General features: G+C 35.8%; 3 protein-coding genes across 7 annotated transcripts in view; 1 reads left to right on the forward strand and 2 right to left on the reverse strand.

Annotated features, from left to right (window-relative positions):
• LOC143463150 (uncharacterized) overlaps window positions 1-17,686 on the forward strand; it is a 34,516-nt gene extending 16,830 nt beyond the window's left edge. For 2 of the 3 annotated variants that reach the window (XM_076961539.1, XM_076961540.1), the window contains 8 exons: window positions 13,802-13,917; window positions 14,073-14,289; window positions 14,608-14,753; window positions 14,900-15,007; window positions 15,150-15,289; window positions 15,444-15,869; window positions 16,114-16,337; window positions 16,513-17,686. In XM_076961539.1, the coding sequence (XP_076817654.1) occupies window positions 14,090-14,289; window positions 14,608-14,753; window positions 14,900-15,007; window positions 15,150-15,289; window positions 15,444-15,869; window positions 16,114-16,337; window positions 16,513-16,720 (1,452 nt within the window). In that variant the 5' untranslated portion in view covers window positions 13,802-13,917; window positions 14,073-14,089 and the 3' untranslated portion in view covers window positions 16,721-17,686. Of the gene's footprint in view, window positions 1-12,636; window positions 13,410-13,801; window positions 13,918-14,072; window positions 14,290-14,607; window positions 14,754-14,899; window positions 15,008-15,149; window positions 15,290-15,443; window positions 15,870-16,113; window positions 16,338-16,512 lie in introns of those variants that run through there. The other variant, XM_076961541.1, reaches the window with a different exon arrangement.
• On the reverse strand, window positions 835-11,507 carry LOC143461963 (uncharacterized). Of its 3 annotated transcripts, none has more exons than XM_076959921.1 (7): window positions 8,735-11,507; window positions 4,167-4,296; window positions 2,676-2,845; window positions 2,450-2,600; window positions 2,133-2,204; window positions 1,772-1,940; window positions 835-1,674 (listed from the first exon to the last, which is right to left on the reverse strand). In XM_076959921.1, exon 1 carries the CDS (start codon window positions 11,034-11,036, stop codon window positions 9,855-9,857), a length of 1,182 nt encoding a protein of 393 aa, XP_076816036.1. In that variant the 5' UTR covers window positions 11,037-11,507; the 3' UTR covers window positions 835-1,674; window positions 1,772-1,940; window positions 2,133-2,204; window positions 2,450-2,600; window positions 2,676-2,845; window positions 4,167-4,296; window positions 8,735-9,854. The 3 variants fall into 3 exon arrangements, with proteins under 3 accessions (XP_076816036.1, XP_076816037.1, XP_076816035.1); XM_076959922.1 differs by having other exon boundaries at window positions 2,676-3,687; XM_076959920.1 differs by having other exon boundaries at window positions 2,676-4,296.
• A 133-nt stretch (window positions 17,687-17,819) lies between the features above and the next one.
• Window positions 17,820-19,841, reverse strand: LOC143463151 (uncharacterized). Its single transcript, XM_076961542.1, has 3 exons — window positions 19,536-19,841; window positions 19,142-19,305; window positions 17,820-18,904 (listed from the first exon to the last, which is right to left on the reverse strand). Exons 1-3 carry the CDS (start codon window positions 19,676-19,678, stop codon window positions 18,072-18,074), a joined length of 1,140 nt encoding a protein of 379 aa, XP_076817657.1. The 5' UTR covers window positions 19,679-19,841; the 3' UTR covers window positions 17,820-18,071.
• Between the last annotated feature and the right edge of the window lie 54 nt (window positions 19,842-19,895).

Raw genomic sequence — 19,895 nt, forward strand, 5'->3', positions numbered from 1 at the left:
TGATATTTTATTAAAATACAGATTTAATAAAAAAAACTAACCATTTGAGAAAATTTTCTTTTCGTTAATCTTATTCATAATTTTAATAGTTGGCAAAACCGGCAAAAAGATCTAAAAATGCGTTTTATTGATCTTGTTTTACCATGTGAACCCGAAAGAGGATCAAAATGTCATACAACAAAAGGGTTATAGGCTACTTTTATAAACGCATGTTGAGTGTTAATAAGCATTTCAAATTCCGACATGATATTGTTGGAGATATTTATGACAAACTTGAATTTTATAGCCTTGTAGCGATTGAGCTCGCCTACCTCTTCAATAATATCATGTCAAAATATCATATCATACGATAGAAGAGATTATTACGATGAAATGTGTTCGACCCACACGTCTATAAGAGATAAGAGCTTTCAACTTATATTGCATAGAATTTTCATTGTTAGGTTGCGTCCTTTTTAAAGTGGTTAATTTAACCTTCCTAAAAAGGTGTGAGTAACATTTTGAAGTTAACATCACGATCTTCTGTTTTTAATGTGGCCACATCAAAATTAGCATGCGACCAACTTATCAAAGAAACCTCTTATCATGTTACGTCCATTTGTATTCGTCACGTCATTGACTTTTAACGTAATCGCAAGTGTGACTCGTTTAGGCTACATATCAAAGTTTTGCACATATTGCAACTACTTTTTAGTGAAAGTGTCACGAAAAGTGATATTGAACCCCCATATTACTATGGAATTTTGTTAAATTAATTTAAACGTTAATGTTAACTTAAGCCTTATAAGAAAATCAATGTACCAAAATACAGCAGTGAGTCATTATCACTAAAAATGCTTTGATTCAGCACAGTATATTTTCCGAAAGCGCAATCAAAAAGTGAAAAGCAAAATTACGAAAATATTGAAGACGGTGAAATAAGTAAAAAAACAACAAACAATTTTAACGAATGTTAACTTTATACAATGACGAAAATGCGGACATAAATAAAGGATGAGGTGCTAAAATGGAATGAATGATCGCAGCTTACGTTAATAATAAAAGACTGTAAAAGAGGCACACTACAAATCTAACTGTACAAATAAGGAAAATTAACGAAAAGTAACTATTCGCTCACCAATACGTGTGTGATATAATTATATACTGTACAGTATATCAGCACAATAGGTTGGTCAGAAGAAATCATTGCACCGTTGTACGGCAATGTAAAAATAACAAACATTACGAAAACGAAACTGGCAAATGATGTACCGTATTTTACGGACCATAAGGCGCACCGGGCTATAAGGCGCATTGTCAATAAATTGCTTTGATTAGTTTTTTGTTCATACACAAGGCGTATCGGACTATAAGGGCATATGGCTATAAGGCGCATGTGTTACCGTATAAAGCTCATTAAAATACGTTGTGAGCATGCGCATACGCATTATGATCCATACATTAGGCGCACCGGCTTATAAGGCGCACGATCAATCTATGAGGAGAAAAAAGGATTTAAAGTGCGCCTTATGGTCCGTAAAATACGGTCATTTTTACTCGTTATACATATAACACTGAACAAATTACCAATCTACTGTTCTATGTGTTGGTTCAGCAAAGTGCAAATGTTCCTCATTTTTACATTCTTCCAAAGTCACCAGAAGAACTAAATTTTTTTCTGCCAGCTCCAAATTGCTATAAAGAGCAACAAGTATAACAGAAAGCGCACAGCGTAAAATTTGCAATGTAATCCTTTTATGCATGCAAAGATTACAGAAATCCCATCACTTACCCCCTTTTCATAATTATAATATTTTCTTGCTCATCTATAATTTTCTGGCAATCGACTGGACCATAACTGCCGGGATTTTGAAAGGGGATTCCACAAGGCATTCCAGTGATGCTGAACTCGTTAATTTTAGCATACGGCATACGTCCATTGGATTTATGCATTGTCTCACCTGTAAAGCACCAGAGCAAAGATACCAAGGCATGCACAAACACAACTTAATATAATTAAGATGAAACAATTAGCATCAATTCTATTGTATTACATTCTATTGCTTGGAAAAATACGCAACACTAATAATAAAAGTTTTTATTTCACACCGTTAGGCTAAAGAAAGACAATTTGTTGGCATAAAAAGACTTACAATATTTCTTATTAAAAAATTTTCGAACTTTCATTTGCAATTCGGTGTTTTTTTGTCTTCAAGTACTGCAAGCTGTATACAAATATATAGCATACGTTACTTCTAATGAAAATTTTTTCATACTTTATGATTAACATGCTTAATAATGACACTAATATCATTCAGGTTCATATACAAAAAAAATCTTCAATGAGTTAAAGTTAAAAAATAAGTGCTATAAAAGCTCCCTTTTAATATATGCTTGCAGTAAATGTAACTGTAGTTAATCATGTTCTTGCAAATGTTTAGAAATATCACAGTAAATTACATAAAATTACCTTTTCCGCAATGTAATATCTCAATAAAGCCACTTTGAACACTTGGCTCCAAGAAATATGGCCTTACATCCCTGCTTCCAAATGCATTGAATGTATCGTTAACAAATGCCATTCCACCAATGGCCACACCAATTTCTTCAAGTTCACCACACTAAAACAGGAAGAAGTTACCTTTGTTTCGTGTACAGCATGGTCACACCATAGTATAATATGAACAGCAACATACAGCTTGAATTATTCGAGCAATGGCATTTTGTCTAAGTTTGGTTTTCATGTTTCCATCCATTTCATTTGGTGGCATGGAACTTTCAGAATTGAAGGTCTTTGCTTTCTCTTTCCAAACTTGTTTCGTTTGCTTCGGAAGTTCTCTCCACCTGCTACCCCAGAGTTTGAAATCTTGAAAAACAGCAATTAAAAATTAGTACAGAACATTTGAAAGCTTTATAAAAAAATGAACATAAATTGAAAGTAAGAAACACTGAAAACAGGCAAGACCTTACTTCATGCAAAACACTTTGATAACTTGTCTAAACTAGTACTTTCATTGTTCAGCTGTTAACATAGTGAAACCTTCATTTATGTAAATTTGCAAGTCGAGTAGAAGCTTACACCTCTTAAGATTTAACAGCGTCAATCAATGTTAACATCTTCAGTATCTAATTCTAAGGCTTTCTAATAACCAACATAACAGTAAACACATTTTTGGAAATTCATTACACACGTATCATGTGAGGTCACAAATAGCATGCACTTCAAGTCATGCATCATTCATTATGTATCATGCTCTTCACTAATCCAACTAACACTGTGACACAAGTTTCACAATCAAACCGAGAAAAAAAAATTACAACATGCAAATTTAGTAACGAACACAGTAAGCATGAAATCAATGAATGCAATTTATCAGGTGAAAAACAATGAAAATTATTTTGAGTGAGAACTACATTTGTGCATTTAACGACATAATGCTAATGACTCAATGAAGCAAGCGATCAATTAAGCAAACCAACCAGAATATTAGACCTTGTACATATCTTAAATGAAACACATGTGATGCTGTCTAGAAGCTTCTCCCTTGAAAATTTGGGAAGAAATCATGCAACTGTATTAAAAATAACAATATTCTGTTTCTTAATGGAAGAACAAAATAGATTGTAGCCTGTGAATCTTCGTTTTCGAAAAGGTTTAACTTTTTGAACCCTTGGCCTTATTGATGCATTGTAATTGTAAATCCAACGCTAAAACACAGCAGTTGTCAAAACGCTAGTAAACAAGCGGCAAAAGTATTTAGTAGTGGCAGTTTAACATACCATCATACAAGAGATCTGAGAAAGGGACAAACTTTAATCATTTTGTAAGATCATGCAATAAACATGCAATAACTACTTTAAGTTGGAGAGTTGTCCCGGACAAGGAACGGAGCCTTTGATTATAAATCGTGTCTGGTTTACGCTTTTTTCTCAGCCAACAAGATTATTTTGGCGAAGACAACTGTTGCAATCTTTGAACTTAAAGTACGTAATGGCATCTTTCAACCAGAGTTCTATCATAATAGCCTACTTCAAGCGGAAATTACAGCATAGAGTTACAGTAATGAACTGTAACTTGTTTGTAAAGCAGGGAGTGCAGTTCTACAGCTTGTGGTAATACTGAAAGAGCTGATAACTACAGCAAGTATGAATTATGGCAAATAAAACTTTAATCTACGATGAATCACCTTGATTTGGTTTTTACTTAAACCAGTATTAATGGTTGCTTCATTGAGGTGCTCTGACTTTGCAGTTCTCATACCTTTTGTTTCCCACAAAGATATAAGCATATCCCGCTGGCTTTGTGAAATGTCCTTACTGAACAATGCAAATCAAATTATTAATAGGTGAGACACAAAATTTTTTTTTTTAAACTGAAAACACAGGTTGTCTGTATCTACACGAAATATCTTACGTCCATCTGGACGGCAATTTAGAATAGCGTTTTATTAACACTTTTAGTGACTTATATGCAAATGAACAGAGTGACATGAAAAAAATGCCATACTAACAATTACTTATTTATGACCAAAGATCGAACTAAATATACAACAGATATATACATATAAGTTAGCTATTATACATGAAGAACTAACCGAGTTCTTCTAGTGCTTGCCATGTTACTCAGAAAAGAGCAAATAGTACGACAAAATTTTAACAATTTTACAAAAATTAAAACATGCAATAAACTAAACTGTTTGGATAAAAATTAGTTTTGTAAGAAGTAATCACCACTCAATATGAATTAAGAATAGAACATACACACATAAAGATAGCCATCCTAATAAATAATATAACTTAGGGCACATGTTGCAATAAAAGCAAACGCTCAACACTAAAGTCTTACAGATGTCAAAAATTTACTGTGCACAGATATGATTTTCTTGGTGCTTGGTAATCAACAGTAAGCGCATGTTTCAACTTCAACTCCTTTTCAAATCATAAAGGCTTCAAAGATTATCAAGAACTTTGGCAAACCCTTTTATGTATATGGTACACATAAGTCTTTTCCTACAGCATTATAGTATTACAATATCACAATGCTCCTTTGGCTAATAGCTTATATGCACATACTTTGATGTGAATTAAACACTTTATCGGTGAGGTCACTGTCTGTCTCAGCACAACCAAGTTATGGGCATTAATGCTATAAAAATGTAAAAATATAAGCGATAGTAGCTGTGACATGAAATGACAAATGTTCCAAATCAATTTACTTGATATTTGTTTGTAATAAGCGATTGTTTTTCGGAGTAAATAGCCATTTATCTGCACAACTTCTTTGACCAGCTTTTTGTTTAAATAGGCCATTCTTGAATGCAGTTGAGAATAAATTGCCAGCATTACTGTTCAAAGTGGATGGCTTTTAAGAGGTGGCAAGTTGTATTTAATCGGGGCTTTTATCAAGCAATAAGTATGGATGTTTTAACTAAAATCCATTATATCATATATATTGTAGTAACCGGTGCCCTTCAAAAACTTTGCTAATCGTAACTTTCTTAATTGAAATGTTTGGTCTGAAAAGCATACAAAGTAGGTGGCTTCAGGAAGAAATTGAGTTTTATTTTGAAAACAGTACACCAAAATGAAGTGCTGTTTTCAATCCTCGCAGAAAAGCAATCGTTTAGACAACAACAACCTTTTATTTGTGGTAATTTTGATGGCAGCCACTTGAGATGGCTGCTTTCGCATGGACTAAGATTCAAATCAAGAGCACTAGAGCCAAAGTACACATTTCAGTAATAACTCTAAACATTCTCTTGGAAAGGTAGAACAAATCTTACTGACACTTTTTAGTCGGAGGTAGTGGTATATTTTGAAATAATTTGAAGAATATGTAAAACAGATAATAAAAAAGTCAAGACAGGCTTCAGAATTTCATGGTCCCAAACTAGGGTAAAGTTGGTACAACAACAAAGGTCAGTAAAGGGGTACACATGAAAAAACGTTTCCAAATTAAACAACTTCATGCATTATGTATTTACTTCCAAGTGAAGTTTCTCCCAAAATAGCCAAGTTTCAGTCATTCACAATGTGTATCAAACAGAAGATTTCAGCTGGCAAACAATGTTTGGTGGTGGATAATGTTGCATTCCAAACAAATTAAAAAATTTAAATAGTTTTAATTTAAGAATTTAAAATACGAAATCAAATCAAAATATTTTACTGTTGACAATAATTATTACCATCAAAAAATCTCTGTATAATCTAACAAAACCTTCTTTTGTCTTAAGTTAAAAAGCAATGAAGCACATTCAAAAGTAATCAATTTCGCTAAGCGCAGCATCTTACATCGATCAGCAGAAAAATTCTCGGACAGCAGTTTTTGCCACAGCGTGTGCTCTGACTTACTCTGACTGCTGGTTGGTCACTATGTTTTGTTGTCTCTCTTTAAATTATTTTCTCCTAATCTCACTTGATGCCACTACTAACGGCATGATCTGCATATCAACAAGAACTTCCCAGATGTCTGCGTTGATGCCTGTCTTTTTTGGGTACGTTTGAAAGCATCCCTGATGTGTAGTGCGGTACGAACTACACAGTATCGCTTAGTTTACCATAGAAGGTCTTGAAGTATATCAGCATTCTTGCTGTGACTCACATGACTGAGTAAGCGCAAACAATGTCAACAGAGCAAGTTACGTATGCTGAGCGAGTCCCCAGCAGATATGGACCTTGCCTCATGACACATGACTGTGATAATGACAGCATCTTTGCCAATAGACTAATTGTTCTTAATGAACCGAGATAAATAATTATAATTAATTACCCATCACAGTTGAGCCAAGTGGTGAGTGAACTTAAATAACGACCCACCAAGAGATTAGGTACTCGGCCAAAAATTGGGAAACAGTGAGCTGACCCTTGGCCAATGCATATATCCAAAATTGGAGAATAAAGCTAACAATGAGTGTTAGCATCCATTTACCCTAACACCAAGGTAGCAAAAAGTGAGCTTAAAGTTAACATCAACAGCTCACCTTGTGACACATTGCAGAAAATTTAAATCTTTGGTCAAAAAATGACTAATGGGCATTGGGCACCAAACCTACACTGTTATAGTAAACAGCATCCTGTGACTGGATGTAGACCTATAGAACCCCACAGCATGACAATTTTTCTGTTTTTGTGAGCATTGAACCTGCTGGGCTTCAGTGCGATAGAGTCACTCCTTACCTTGCACATTATGAAGCGGAGCCACTCTGATTGCTCCTCCCGAAACTATTTGCCTCAGCAAAAAAGCAAGCCGGATAAATAAAATCAAGATACCCATTGCTCACTGGCTCTACATTGCTAAGGATGGTGTGGGGGAACTTAATTGCATGCTATCTGGAGATGGTTGTTTCTGCTCAACCCTGTAAAAATAGGGAATGGCAAACATTGTAACTTGTGAACGTAGCACAAAGAAGATTGCAAAATAAAGATTACAACACATCCAGCTATTGTATCCCCACGTTCCCCATAGAATACATAGTCATCAATTTTTGGATGGCAGCATTACCCAGTTGTTACTTGACTCAAGCTCAAACATCTAGTTTGTGTTGCCAAATAACATCTTGCTCAGAGGAAGCAGGCTGATGTTAAACAGGGATATTTTTACACAAGACATTTATTTTCTAGAGGCCGTTTATTATCATTTTTAATTTGTAATAATCTGCAAACTCATGAATGCATATAATCGACAAATAGCACTCTTTGAGAACGATTGAAACCTTCGTTTGTCGAAAGTCAAGACAAATTAAATGATTGCCTTCTGCTTATGATCTGCATATCAGATGGATTTCCTTTTTGGAATACTACAATGTTAAGTTGCTCTTTCACTCCACTCAGGATTTCGAAGTTCTCTGACAATCACACAAGATCACTGTACTCTGCAAGCTCGTTATGTAAGAAAGCAGCAATGTTGAGTAGTAGCCAGCTTTGTAGCCGAATGGTTAGAGCTGGCAATTAGGCAGTGTTCACTACCCAGTAGCACTACCATTGTTATGCCCTTGGGGTATTACCAATGCTTGCTCCAGTTCAGTGCTTCTGATAAACATACCTAAATTCAAGCAATAAAAAACATATGTGTATCATTCCGAACTTGCTTAAGAGCTAGCCAGATAAGTGGGGCTGGAGCAATTAAAGATTACCACAAAGGTTAATGGAAGCGAACTAAATTGAGATATGAAGTTATACTTCTATCCTAGCCGCCAAATAAGGAAAATCATGTTGATTGCTGTGAAACGCTTTGACCTTATGCCACAGCAGTGGTATGCCACGTGTATATAATTGATGCAATCACACCAGCTTGAAGGCAAAACTATTTCAACCTGATGCTGAATAAAAGCACCATGCAATTACCACAATTCAATTTAATACATTGCATGAGCACTGCAAACCCGAAAAAGTGACTTTGGCTACTAGAGTACCGGTCTATCGTTGGCTGGATTGCCAGTTCAAACACCATTGTGCATTGCACTGTGCAACAATTAAGCAGTCTTTAGAACTTGCTTGGATTCTACATTCAGTAAGTAAGCATACAGCTATTCCAGTGCCTAGAAGCCCGAGGTAGATAACCTATATCTTGTCTACGAAACAGGACCGATTAAGCAGCGTTAATGCCAGACACACCAAACGCATGAAAGAACTGAAATCGAAAACTAGGCTATTTTGTTCATTTCAGCCTTTTCAGATTTTTAGTGAGATCCGTTTATAGTTTGTGCAAGGCATTCCAACGTGCATCAATCACTATACAAACCTTATCCATACATACCGGTATAGATCTCAGTGGTCTACAACAGTAGCCTAAGCCATCCAATCGTACCGTACGATGACCAGCCACAGCAGTTCGACTGGATTACTTATTCGACCTATCGCTCGGTTGGATTACTCATTCCAACACGATTAGCCTTACAACAATTATTTTAAGAGATGGAAATATTCTTTTTAGCCCATACGAATGGGTAATCCGTGCATTCCTTTTTCCCTTTCCTATGGGCTAATCCTTGACGAAGCGGGTGGTCTTAAGCAACTTCAAGGCGAATTCGACTTGCAGAGGTCACTGCTGCTTGTCTTAACTTATGTTATTCGGACTTAATTTACCTGCCGAATTAATGATCTGACTCCGTGGTTGCGTGCGGTTAGAAATCTCTAACCTTAACGTGTTACTACTGTTACTAGCCGAAAGCTATTACGATTAACAGATACAGTTTATCAGAAAACAATCCTTTATTGTAGGAACTGTACAGGTTCCGATTAATATGACACAAGCACAAACTTAGCATTCACCAATTAAAACAAGTCTAACGAATTACATTTTAACACGACTGACGTAATACGTTCGTACGATTCGATATCTCTCTGTCTGCGCGGTTACTCGCGTATCAGCACGAGTTTATAAAGCGGAGCGATGTGAACGGAAATATTCAACACAATATACACGAACATTTCAAAACGCGCGAACGATGAACACAAAGCGTTTGCCATGGGAATTTACATTCAGTTACAACCAGGGTTGCTATGAAATCGCCTGGTAACGTACTAAACGGCGTTTTCACATAAAGTTATTTAGGGCAAGTTTCCAAATATTACATCACGATTGCAGGTTTATCAAGTTGCAACTGCAGCCAGATTGCAGCTTGCAGAAATGCTAGTTGCAGTTTTATCATGAACAATGTTTCAGTAACTAAATGACGCATATGTTTCCACAATTCATATAATGGTATTGGATGTGGCTCCCAAGCCACTACATTCCTCCCCCGCTACGGAAGAAAAAAAATTGGCTATTAAAAATAACATATATTTACAACATAATAACAAAGGGGAAATGGCAAAAGGTTACATGCATACGACATTCGGCACCCCGAAAAACACGTTGAAACAGGTAATAAAACTTAAAGTGTGTTTGTGTCCGCGAATTCATCACGGGACGACGCAGCGGGCGGCGCGTCATCGGAAGATCGAGAAGAGGACGGTTGGTTACGAGAACGTCGAAGCAAGGGCGACGGATGAGTTTGTTGTGGAGGTGCATCACGATGGCTGCGTCCAGCGCGAATACGGGATACAAGAGATCTGGCATACCGCAAATGCTGCGGAGATGATCGGATAAACCCGATGGTATGGAAGAGGGCCCACATCATGGCAAGTAGCTGCAGGATGAAGATAAGGGCTGAGAGAAATGGATTCGTAATCTGTGACAATGCAAGCAGCAACGTTTGTTTCGCGGCGTGCGCGAACGTGTCTGCGACGTAGGATCCGTTGATCATAGTTTCATCAGTAGTAGTAAGACTTGTTATGACATTTCGCATTTTCTCCTTAAGCAGGTTGGCTTCAGACATAGAGCTGAGCAGCGATTGAAAGTCAGTGAACGAGTCGGAGTCAGGCAGCTCGTTGAGAATCTTCTCGTAGTCGGGAGCGTTGTAGTTGAGGTGTCTAGTCGACAAAGGTAAGTTGAGTTGGTGCACCTGCACATGTTCGTGCGATAAGGTGTAGTTGTGATAAAGGACAGTGTCCCCATGAACTCGGAAGACAAAACTTCTAGCTGGTCGATACGATTCCAGCAGATGAACTCCCGGTAAGACAATGTTGTCTGAGATGAGTTGGCCGTATTGACTGTGGCCGTTTTGATCGCGATAGAGGATGAGAGGGCGTTGACTGAACGCGTTGCGGTACGCAAGTGACGGTAAGACGGTACCGTTGATAGAGTGACATGTTGCTCTGGACATAAAATCTCCAAGGCTGGAACCCAAGGCTTGTTGTCCAAGAGTAGAAGACAGTATCTCAGTAGGGAAAATCTTCCCAACTGCTTTGTAGAGTGTGTCAATCAGCTTCGTGAGTTGACAATGTAGGAACTTGTTCTCTTCGTAGAAAGTAGTGCGAACTTCGGAAATGTAAACGAAACATGTAAGCAGCAAACAAATGAACATGTTGTGTTTGTAATCAGAGAAACGTTTCATTGGAAGGATTTTGCAACCAGTCCAAGAAGTCATGAATGTGGCAGAAGAGGTTGTAGCGTCGTCATCATCGTCGTCTTCATCATCTCCGTCAGAAACTAAACTACTTTGAGCTGGAGCCATTGCTGTCGTTGTTGTTAAATCAAATCGTTTACAAGAATAAAGTTAGCAGTACCAGCTTCATTGAAACACGTCGGGTCAACGTCGGTGGTCATCAAAATGCGGAGGTTCTGCTGTTCTTAACTTGCTATTCGGTCTTAGGTTACCTGCCGAATTAATGATCTGACTCCGTGGTTGCGTGCGGTTAGAAATCTCTAACCTTAACGTGTTACTACTGTTACTAGCCGAAAGCTATTACGATTAACAGATACAGTTTATCAGAAAACAATCCTTTATTGTAGGAACTGTACAGGTTCCGATTAATATGACACAAGCACAAACTTAGCATTCACCAATTAAAACAAGTCTAACGAATTACATTTTAACACGACTGACGTAATACGTTCGTACGATTCGATATCTCTCTGTCTGCGCGGTTACTCGCGTATCAGCACGAGTTTATAAAGCGGAGCGATGTGAACGGAAATATTCAACACAATATACACGAACATTTCAAAACGCGCGAACGATGAACACAAAGCGTTTGCCATGGGAATTTACATTCAGTTACAACCAGGGTTGCTATGAAATCGCCTGGTAACGTACTAAACGGCGTTTTCACATAAAGTTATTTAGGGCATGTTTCCAAATATTACATCACGATTGCAGGTTTATCAAGTTGCAACTGCAGCCAGATTGCAGCTTGCAGAAATGCTAGTTGCAGTTTTATCATGAACAATGTTTCAGTAACTAAATGACGCATATGTTTCCACAATTCATATAATGGTATTGGATGTGGCTCCCAAGCCACTACATTCTAAAGCATAAGGGTCGATGGTAAGTCCCCACAAAAGGATCTTTCTGAAGAAAAGTTACTTATGCAGAATATTACAGTTTTGCTTTGTAGGTAGTGAACTTGCGCAATTGTTATAAATATTACCAAATTGTTTATGATGAGTTACAAATTTGCATATTACACAGGCAGCCTATAGATTAAATTATTATAAAATTGTATGTAAGTAACTGATTGACGTTTGGCTTTTCCGACCTCGAAAGTTCATACAACGAGTCACAATTTCTTGTTTTGCTCTAAGGCTCTAAGCTATTTACTTATTTGTTACTTTTCGTCTATTGCTCTACCGACCAACAATTTTTTGTAGTGTGGCGTTAGTGGGCGCTACATAACTTCATCGATTCAACGCTTTGCAATTTTAATCATTAAAAATTAATTATTGTTAAGTAAAAAAAACTGTTTTTATTACCACAAGTTAGTTTAATGTGTTCATTTTTGACATAACTTTGACTACTTTATTTTTCTGCAGGTTTTTATAGTAACATTTAGATGGAAACTTTCGTTTTCTGTTTTTTTACGTCTCCTTAGGGTTGTTATCCGTGTTGTGTCATGTTTTCTGTAGGCTATTGTACTGTCTCCGATCAAGTCTTGCCGTGTCCTATTCTATTGAAAAATCCTATTTGTCAACAATTGCTTACAGTTTTGCTTAGAGTTTAAAAATTAGAATTATGTCGTTTTGTTACATGTTGCGTGTTTGACTTTTGTCCGGCGTTTTTCTGCAATTTATATTTGAACAGAAAAAAAATTCAAAGGTGTTGAGCTAATGTTTGCCACTTTACCGTTACAAGTCGACCAGGCGTGTCAACGCTTTGCGCTCAATGTTTGTTTTGTGTTTCATTTGTTTATGCAGTTCCACTTAATTTTAGACATTGCTACATACCATTTAATTTGCTAAAGATTTTTCGCTTGGTGAATTATTTATGTGAAAAAATTGGCTGTCAATACTACACCGGAAAAAGTGTGCGTTCGGGCTATTTGTTTGCAGTTCTTTGCCGTCCTAACTCGAATTTAAATGCTGGAATGGTATGGTGCGATATAATAATCTTTATCCTCAAACTGAGGAAAGTCTTTGCACGACTTAAACCCGGCGATGATCCCTCGTTGCTCTAGCTCCGTTTTCCGAGCTAGCCTTTCTGGAAGTTCCGATTGTCACGCATTTTTATTTTTATTTTTTTTCATTTTTTATATGGGATTGCCCGAATTTAGAACATCCTGTTCTTCAAGTCCGCTGAACGGAAGCAACAAGTCGTAAACATGAGGCATTACAATCGTGTAGCGCCGCTGGGTATCGAGCATGTTATAACAACGGGCTGCGTGACTTAGGCCTACTTGCAGTCGAAATGTCGAATACAGTTTTTCCTTTCACTTTCAAAAAGTTCGCACTTGATCAAAGAAGTGTGATAGTATGTAACTGTGTATGGTATGAGCAAATTGTTCAGGAATAAGAAAGCCGTTAGCATACCCTAAACAACATGAACGTTTTTAAGAGAGCGAGATCAACGCTCCTATTTAATCAAAAAATCGTTTGAACTCTAAAGTTATAGGTGAGCATACACTTTGAAGTTATGGACCTAAATCAGTATCATACACTGTCATAATAATATGTCTGTGAGAACAGAACTAGAAAGAAAACAAGTGAGCATAACTTTTAGATCCCTTCACCCACAATACACTATTATATATAATCATAACACAATTGCATTATTGTTTTAAGCCCTTGGGCTTTGCCTAAGGGCTTTCATACTTGTTTACTGTTTGTGACCATTTGTTTTTATTGCGCTATAACTACAACGGTTAGCATCATAACTTTCGCTCTGCGCAGTAAATGGCGAAAAATAAACAATACAATACCAACAATTGATCTTTGTTGTTGTTCATCTTTGATGAACGAAAAGCTTTAAGATATTAGCTCCAGCTAACAGACATAGCCTATTAGGTTACAGGAAAAATGAATGCTGCATGAGGGTGATTCTGTTATTGAAGGCAAGTTTTTACCATACCTCGAGTTCAACTTTCAAGACCACCAGGATATGTATACTGCTTAATGTGTTGGTAATACTTTCTTCTTTTGTGTTTTGATAGCGTAGAGCCGTAGATCACATGTAAATATCTTGTAGAAAAACCTTAAAATTGTTTAGATAGATTACTTGGGGTAACAATACTGTGTTAAGTAACAATTTTCATACTAGCCTACTGCTGAATTACAGAACAAACCGAGGCAGAGATGACAAGTCCAGCGTGGCCGTATTATGGGATATTTTTTTTGCTTTTTCTTATTCTCATGCCACTTGGTGCTGTCAAGTATCTGACAATTTCAAACAACAAAAACCGACAGAAGTACTCGATAATTGCTGTGATGATTTCAATTTTCTGTTCACTGATCATCTTAGAAGTTTCAAGACACATTCCACGATTATTTACCAAGTAAAGTTTGTTAATTGGTTAAAAATTCAGATCTTGCAGAAGTGTACAAGCTAATGATGCATTTGAATATTAGATCCCTGCTACTCAAATTATGATGACTTTTGGTTGTGCACTAAACCCAAGAATTCAATGCTTGGAATTAAGTTATCAACCAAGTTGATTTCAATTTTAACTTTAGCTTGACAGAAATTAAATTGGTGTTATATTGTGTTAATTATTGTGTTAATAAGTTAATAAAAAAGTTTTTTCCATAATTTATTGAAAAAAATGGTTAGGCCTTAATTCACTTTAAGTTATCATTTTCACATCTATGTGAAGTCATCGGGTCACAGTTGATCTTAATTCGCGCTCCTCGAAAGATGCTTTCAATGAAGAGAAATTTCATCGAAATGCCTCAACCTGTTCCATAAAGCTACACTTTAGTAATACGGCTCTAAGCGTCAAAGTTGAAAACATGTTGTCAGGTTTGTGTTTGCGTGTTGGACAAAACATTAACTTTTATCATTTTAATTTATTTCCGATCAAATTGATTACTTGTTTTTTTTGTGATAGTAATGAATTATTATGACTTGATAAATTTATAAATGAGTTATTTTTTGTTGTTTTGCAGACAGAAATCTTCCACGTGGTTGGCTAACTAATGTTATTAATTTATCAAGTTCAGAAAAGCAAGTCACCAACAATAATATCATCCGTAGCAAAGACGTTTGGTCTAAAGGCAAGATATACTTTATCCAGGTTTAACGCACAAAATTGTGTGTGTTAGTGAGTTAGTGTGTGAAAGCTACCGATATGTATTCGCACAACACTATTTGTGAAAAATTTGAAAATTTGAACTTCGTTGTATTTTGGAAGTGCAGGGTTTAACAGCGTATGCGCTTTTGACCCTCAAAGCTTTATGTCTGAATTATTCGCTGGAACACATGGCTCTGAGGGAAGTGTCCCATTTGACAGCAGTTTTAACCAGTTTTGGTCTTCATGTCCTTGTGAAGAAGTAAATGTAAGTGGACCTATATTTTAAGTGCGGAATGTAAGGAATATGCATTTACAGTTTTTTTTTCGTTTTAGTAACAGTGCTATAAGTTATCATATTTGCAAACATTACCATGAATTATTTTCATACAATTGCAATCTGCTTTTTTATCTTCTTGCAGTATGTACAAATAAAGCGCAAGTTGAAATCAATCAATGCAAAACAAAAAAAATTACTGGGAATACCCTTAATGGCTTATCAAGAAGGAAGGGCATATATTCTTATAATTCATAATGTGAACAGAACACAAAAAAACATAGCTAAGAATAATGCTACGTCCATTCCAGTTTTGAAGATGCTTCAAATAAAGTCTTTCTTTTTACTAAATTTTACAAGCTTCCATGATGTCATAGCGCTCTTCAAAGATGAAAATGCACAGATTATGATACCCACAAGAGAGTTTTTGGAAGCTTGTTTTAATTATCTCGGCTTTTTTGATTGTTTCTCAACAACTATTATGTCACCCTTCAAGAAAGATATAAACTCCAACATTGAAAAAATAAGGAAAGTCTATGAGCAGCAAACGCAGAAATTTCAGTACTTACAGGTATCTGGCTTGTGTTTAATCTTACTTGTATTGTTACTTCTTGAAGTTATTGATTTGAAACTCTTGAAAAAAATGTGAATCAGTTGGTGTAAGTAATAAATAATTCTTATAAAAAAGTAATTCCTCGTTTCTAATTTCTTTGTTTTATTCAAGTTTTTGGGATTGATTTAGGCATTTGTGGTAATGCAATAATGTAATTTGAATTGCAAAAAGATGCGACATAAACTTTGAATCACGCTTCTAGGATATGCTGGAACATGAAAAATCTTCAAACACAAACACTGCGTCTGACAGTGCAACCCAAGCGTTGTCCTGGTTAACAAGAGCTCTTCGCATGATGTGTGTATTTGTAAAAAACATGCTGACTTCAAGCAGCAAAACATTTGCCATTCCTTCCTCCTCTCTTCTTGAAGCCTACACATCCACTTTGATGCAGCATCATAGTTGGTTGACACAAAAAATTTTCAGGTATTTGTTGGTTTGTTGGCTCTAACTATATCAGCTTTTGCAATTTATACTGATTTTCATAAGAAAGCAAATGTTTTTAATATGATGTCTGTTGATGACGAAATACGAATCTTTTTGTAGATTGTTTGTTAGTTATTTTCAACATAACACTAATATATATTCAATATATATCAAGAAATGGCATGAGCTTTTTGGGTGATTTTGATGACTTTTTAAGTGGAATCATCACAAAAGAAAGTCTGGAAGAAATGAAAGAAGCTCAACTGTCAATCAAAGATGACACCGTTCGAAAACAAGTCATTGAGCAAGGTTTAGCTTACGCCATAGATATGTGTATTGTTGTAAAAGAAGTAGAAAAAATGTATGTACATTATGATATATAACAGTAGGTTTAGTTGCAGCAGAATAATTACACCGTGAAAGGGAATTAGAATACTGTTATCTTACACAATACTACGTTTCTGATTTCAACCTAACCTCATCTTGCTTGTAATTCAGTGTTGTCTGATCAAACCTCCAATGGAAATAGTGTTTACAAGAAATTGGTGTTATAAACACATTACTTTTAATAATCTTGTCAGTGTGCAAAAATGTTTTGCTGGTATTCATTTAACTGCAGTTTAAACTATTTGAGTATGATATAGATTTTTTCATATATAAAATTTTATACTATACACTCCTCGATTTGAACAAATTGTTTCAATTTCCTATCTATACCTGGAGTTTTTTATAAGTTAGCTAATAAATATGTATGTTGAATGCATTACTGCACAGTAATCTGGTATACACTACAGTTTTTGAACATCAGACATTCCTACAATGGAACATTTCATGCATTTTTTAATAATGGATAATCATTAATTATCAGGCTGCAAATGCTTGCTACGTAACACTTAATGCATAACTCCAGGTCTGCAAAAACTAGTCAAGTTGCTATTTTCATTGGTGCTATTTTTTGTATTATTATTCTGCCATTCCAGTTTGTAGTGTTGGTTTTGCATAATCCAAAATTTTCTTCTATGTAATTTTGCATTTGTTGAGTTTCTATGACCACTTATTGGTGTTGATTACATTTTTGTGCTTCAGATTGACACGTTGATATTTTTTTCATAACTTGTTAATTTGCACTTATTTGGAAAATGAGATATAATCATAAATTTTGTAGGTTTTTTGGTTAAGAATTGCCTTTTTGTATATGTTTTATTAGATCGAAAGGTTAAACAAGCTGTTTAATACTCAGTTATATAATTCTATGTTGTATGTTTTGGTAAGACTACCAATGTAATGCGTTTTGGTGCTAATTTCTTACTGTAAGATTTGTACTAATAAATGAATATTTTATATGTTCATCTTTTTGATTTCCTATCTCACATGATTATTTACTCTTGCATGCCATAAGATAAACCAGGCTTGACCATGATAAAATTTATAAGCATAGGGTTTAGTTGTCCATAGCATTACATTGCAGAGAAATATTTATCTGTTTATAGAGATGACATTACACATATATTCAAGTTTAAATGTGTCAACATTATTAATGTGGTTGTATTATGTTTTATTAACACCATAAACAAAGCAAGTACACTTAAAATTAAATTTTTAATCAAACATTAAGTAAATCGGCTTGCATGTGGTATATTAAAACCAGAAATACTGTATATTTGCCCAAAAGCTAGGCTTCATCGGGATAAAGCAAACATAGTACAAACAAATATAAGCTGAATCATTGTCACTTTATTTTCTCAACAAGAACTTGTGTGCTTCACTGAGGCCCATGGCAGATAAAATAACACTGTTGTTCTGTCGCTTCTGATCGGCCCAGTCTTTCGCACTGTGATAGATTTCTATGGCCTTCAAGTAAGTTGCCTCGGCATCTGAATATTTCTCGAGATTTTTATAGGCAGCTGCCAAATTGTGATAACACACACCTAAAACTCTGTACTCAACTGCTTTGTGCCTCAGACGTTCTCGAAGGAGAGTTATAGCTCGCTTGTTGTATTCAACCGATTTATCAAAGAATCCCATTTCGTTGCAACAAAGCCCGACATACTTCAGGGACCAGGCAAGCTTAATGAACTTGGTTTCTTCAGGTAAATGTTCAATCCTTGTAATTTTCGTGTAAATGTACTGAAGCGCTGGAAAACCAAAATCATTAAACAGATTCTTCTGGTTTTTTCTAGACATAGACTTTGAGACTCCTTGCATTAGCTCCAAGCATTCCATAAGCTCCACGATTTTTGTTAATGGATCATCAATGACATCACATAAATCAGCAGAACGCTGTAAAAGAAATATGGCCGCTTTGTTCTCGTAACATCCGGAGAGATGTTTAGCAAAATTCCTCATCTCTTGCGAGGCCGGCAGTTTCTCGTTGTCTGGAAATTGCTGGTCTGTCAGTGCCTGAGTGGTAACTGCAGTATTCTTTATATCTTGAAGCTCCAGATAACATTTTGACAAATTTATTTTAACTTTTAATAGTTGAAGTCCGGTAACAAATGAGTCAAGCTGTTTATACAGCTTTCTTGCGTCTTCATACCTTCTGTTGTTCATTAAACTGTCTGCACTTTCTACACAACAAAGAAATTATGTTAAACTTTTGTCGAAAGAGCTTTTGCTAAAATATATTATGATTGTCTAATGCAAATTTATAAAGGTTCTTTTGTTAGGTTTCGTGATAATTATATGAGTATACCATAGCCAAAATAACACTATCTAACAGTGGTTATACTGAATATCATATCACCATTTACTACTGCTGAATTTATTTATTACAGTTAAGGCATGAAACAATTTAATAAACCAACTTTGCAGCCTGCTATTATTGTTGGCATTTGGGTGTTGAACTGTCGGTGCACTTCGAACTTCAACTTTTTCCAGTTCTTCCACCATTTGCTCAACCAAATAATTTCTTGGAAGTTTATCCAAACCATTTGGTTCCACACCAATATTTTCTCTGCATGTTGGGCATCTAAAGAAAACAGCACCCAAAACTGTTTCCATTAGGATATGTGGGGAAATTATTTATAACATAAATTTGTCACTTAAACTGATTTTCTTATCAATCACTCAGAGCTGTGTGTTATATTGTCTATTACATTTAAACCAATATAGCTTTTTATTTGATGAGCACAAAACCAGACAAGTTTGATAGAAATCTTCACAATAGGAAAGTAGATACGGTAGATTCATTTCTCTTACCTCTTCTGCAGTGTGGCAGTTCTCAAGATTTGAGCAACACAAGCCCTACATAAATTATGTTGACAAGACAGGGTTAAAACAGGTTTTCTCAACAGTTCAAAACACACTGGACAAGTCAAAACATCTTGCATTCGTTGACTCATGTTGACTAACCATTGCTCACAACAGTTGTGGCACAAAGCTTGCCTACCTTGTAAAATTAAACCCGTGACTTTGGGCAAACATTTTCATTGGTTAATTATTGTCGAGACGATGTTGGCGTTACAATGGAAGTTAATTCTGATAAATCTTATACCTCTATTTGCCTGGGTTGCCTCGTACATGCACTCACAAAACTCTTGTCAGAGACATTCTGACACC

The sequence above is a fragment of the Clavelina lepadiformis genome, chromosome 6 (genome assembly GCF_947623445.1).
Source record: "Clavelina lepadiformis chromosome 6, kaClaLepa1.1, whole genome shotgun sequence".
Classification (NCBI taxonomy): Eukaryota; Metazoa; Chordata; class Ascidiacea; order Aplousobranchia; family Clavelinidae; genus Clavelina; species Clavelina lepadiformis.

What these genes read in the sequence shown, in the direction of transcription:
- LOC143463151 (XM_076961542.1), bottom strand. Translation starts at nt 19,678, where the DNA reads ATGAGTCAACGAATGCAAGATGTTTTGACTTGTCCAGTGTGTTTTGAA. An exon ending in ACTGCCACACTGCAGAAGAG is followed by an intron (nt 19,306 to 19,535) that starts GTAAGAGAAATG and finishes TGTTTTCTTTAG; the next exon opens with ATGCCCAACATGCAGAGAAA. An exon ending in CAATAATAGCAGGCTGCAAA is followed by an intron (nt 18,905 to 19,141) that starts GTTGGTTTATTA and finishes TTTGTTGTGTAG; the next exon opens with AAAGTGCAGACAGTTTAATG.
- LOC143461963 (XM_076959921.1), bottom strand. Translation starts at nt 11,036, where the DNA reads ATGGCTCCAGCTCAAAGTAGTTTAGTTTCTGACGGAGATGATGAAGAC.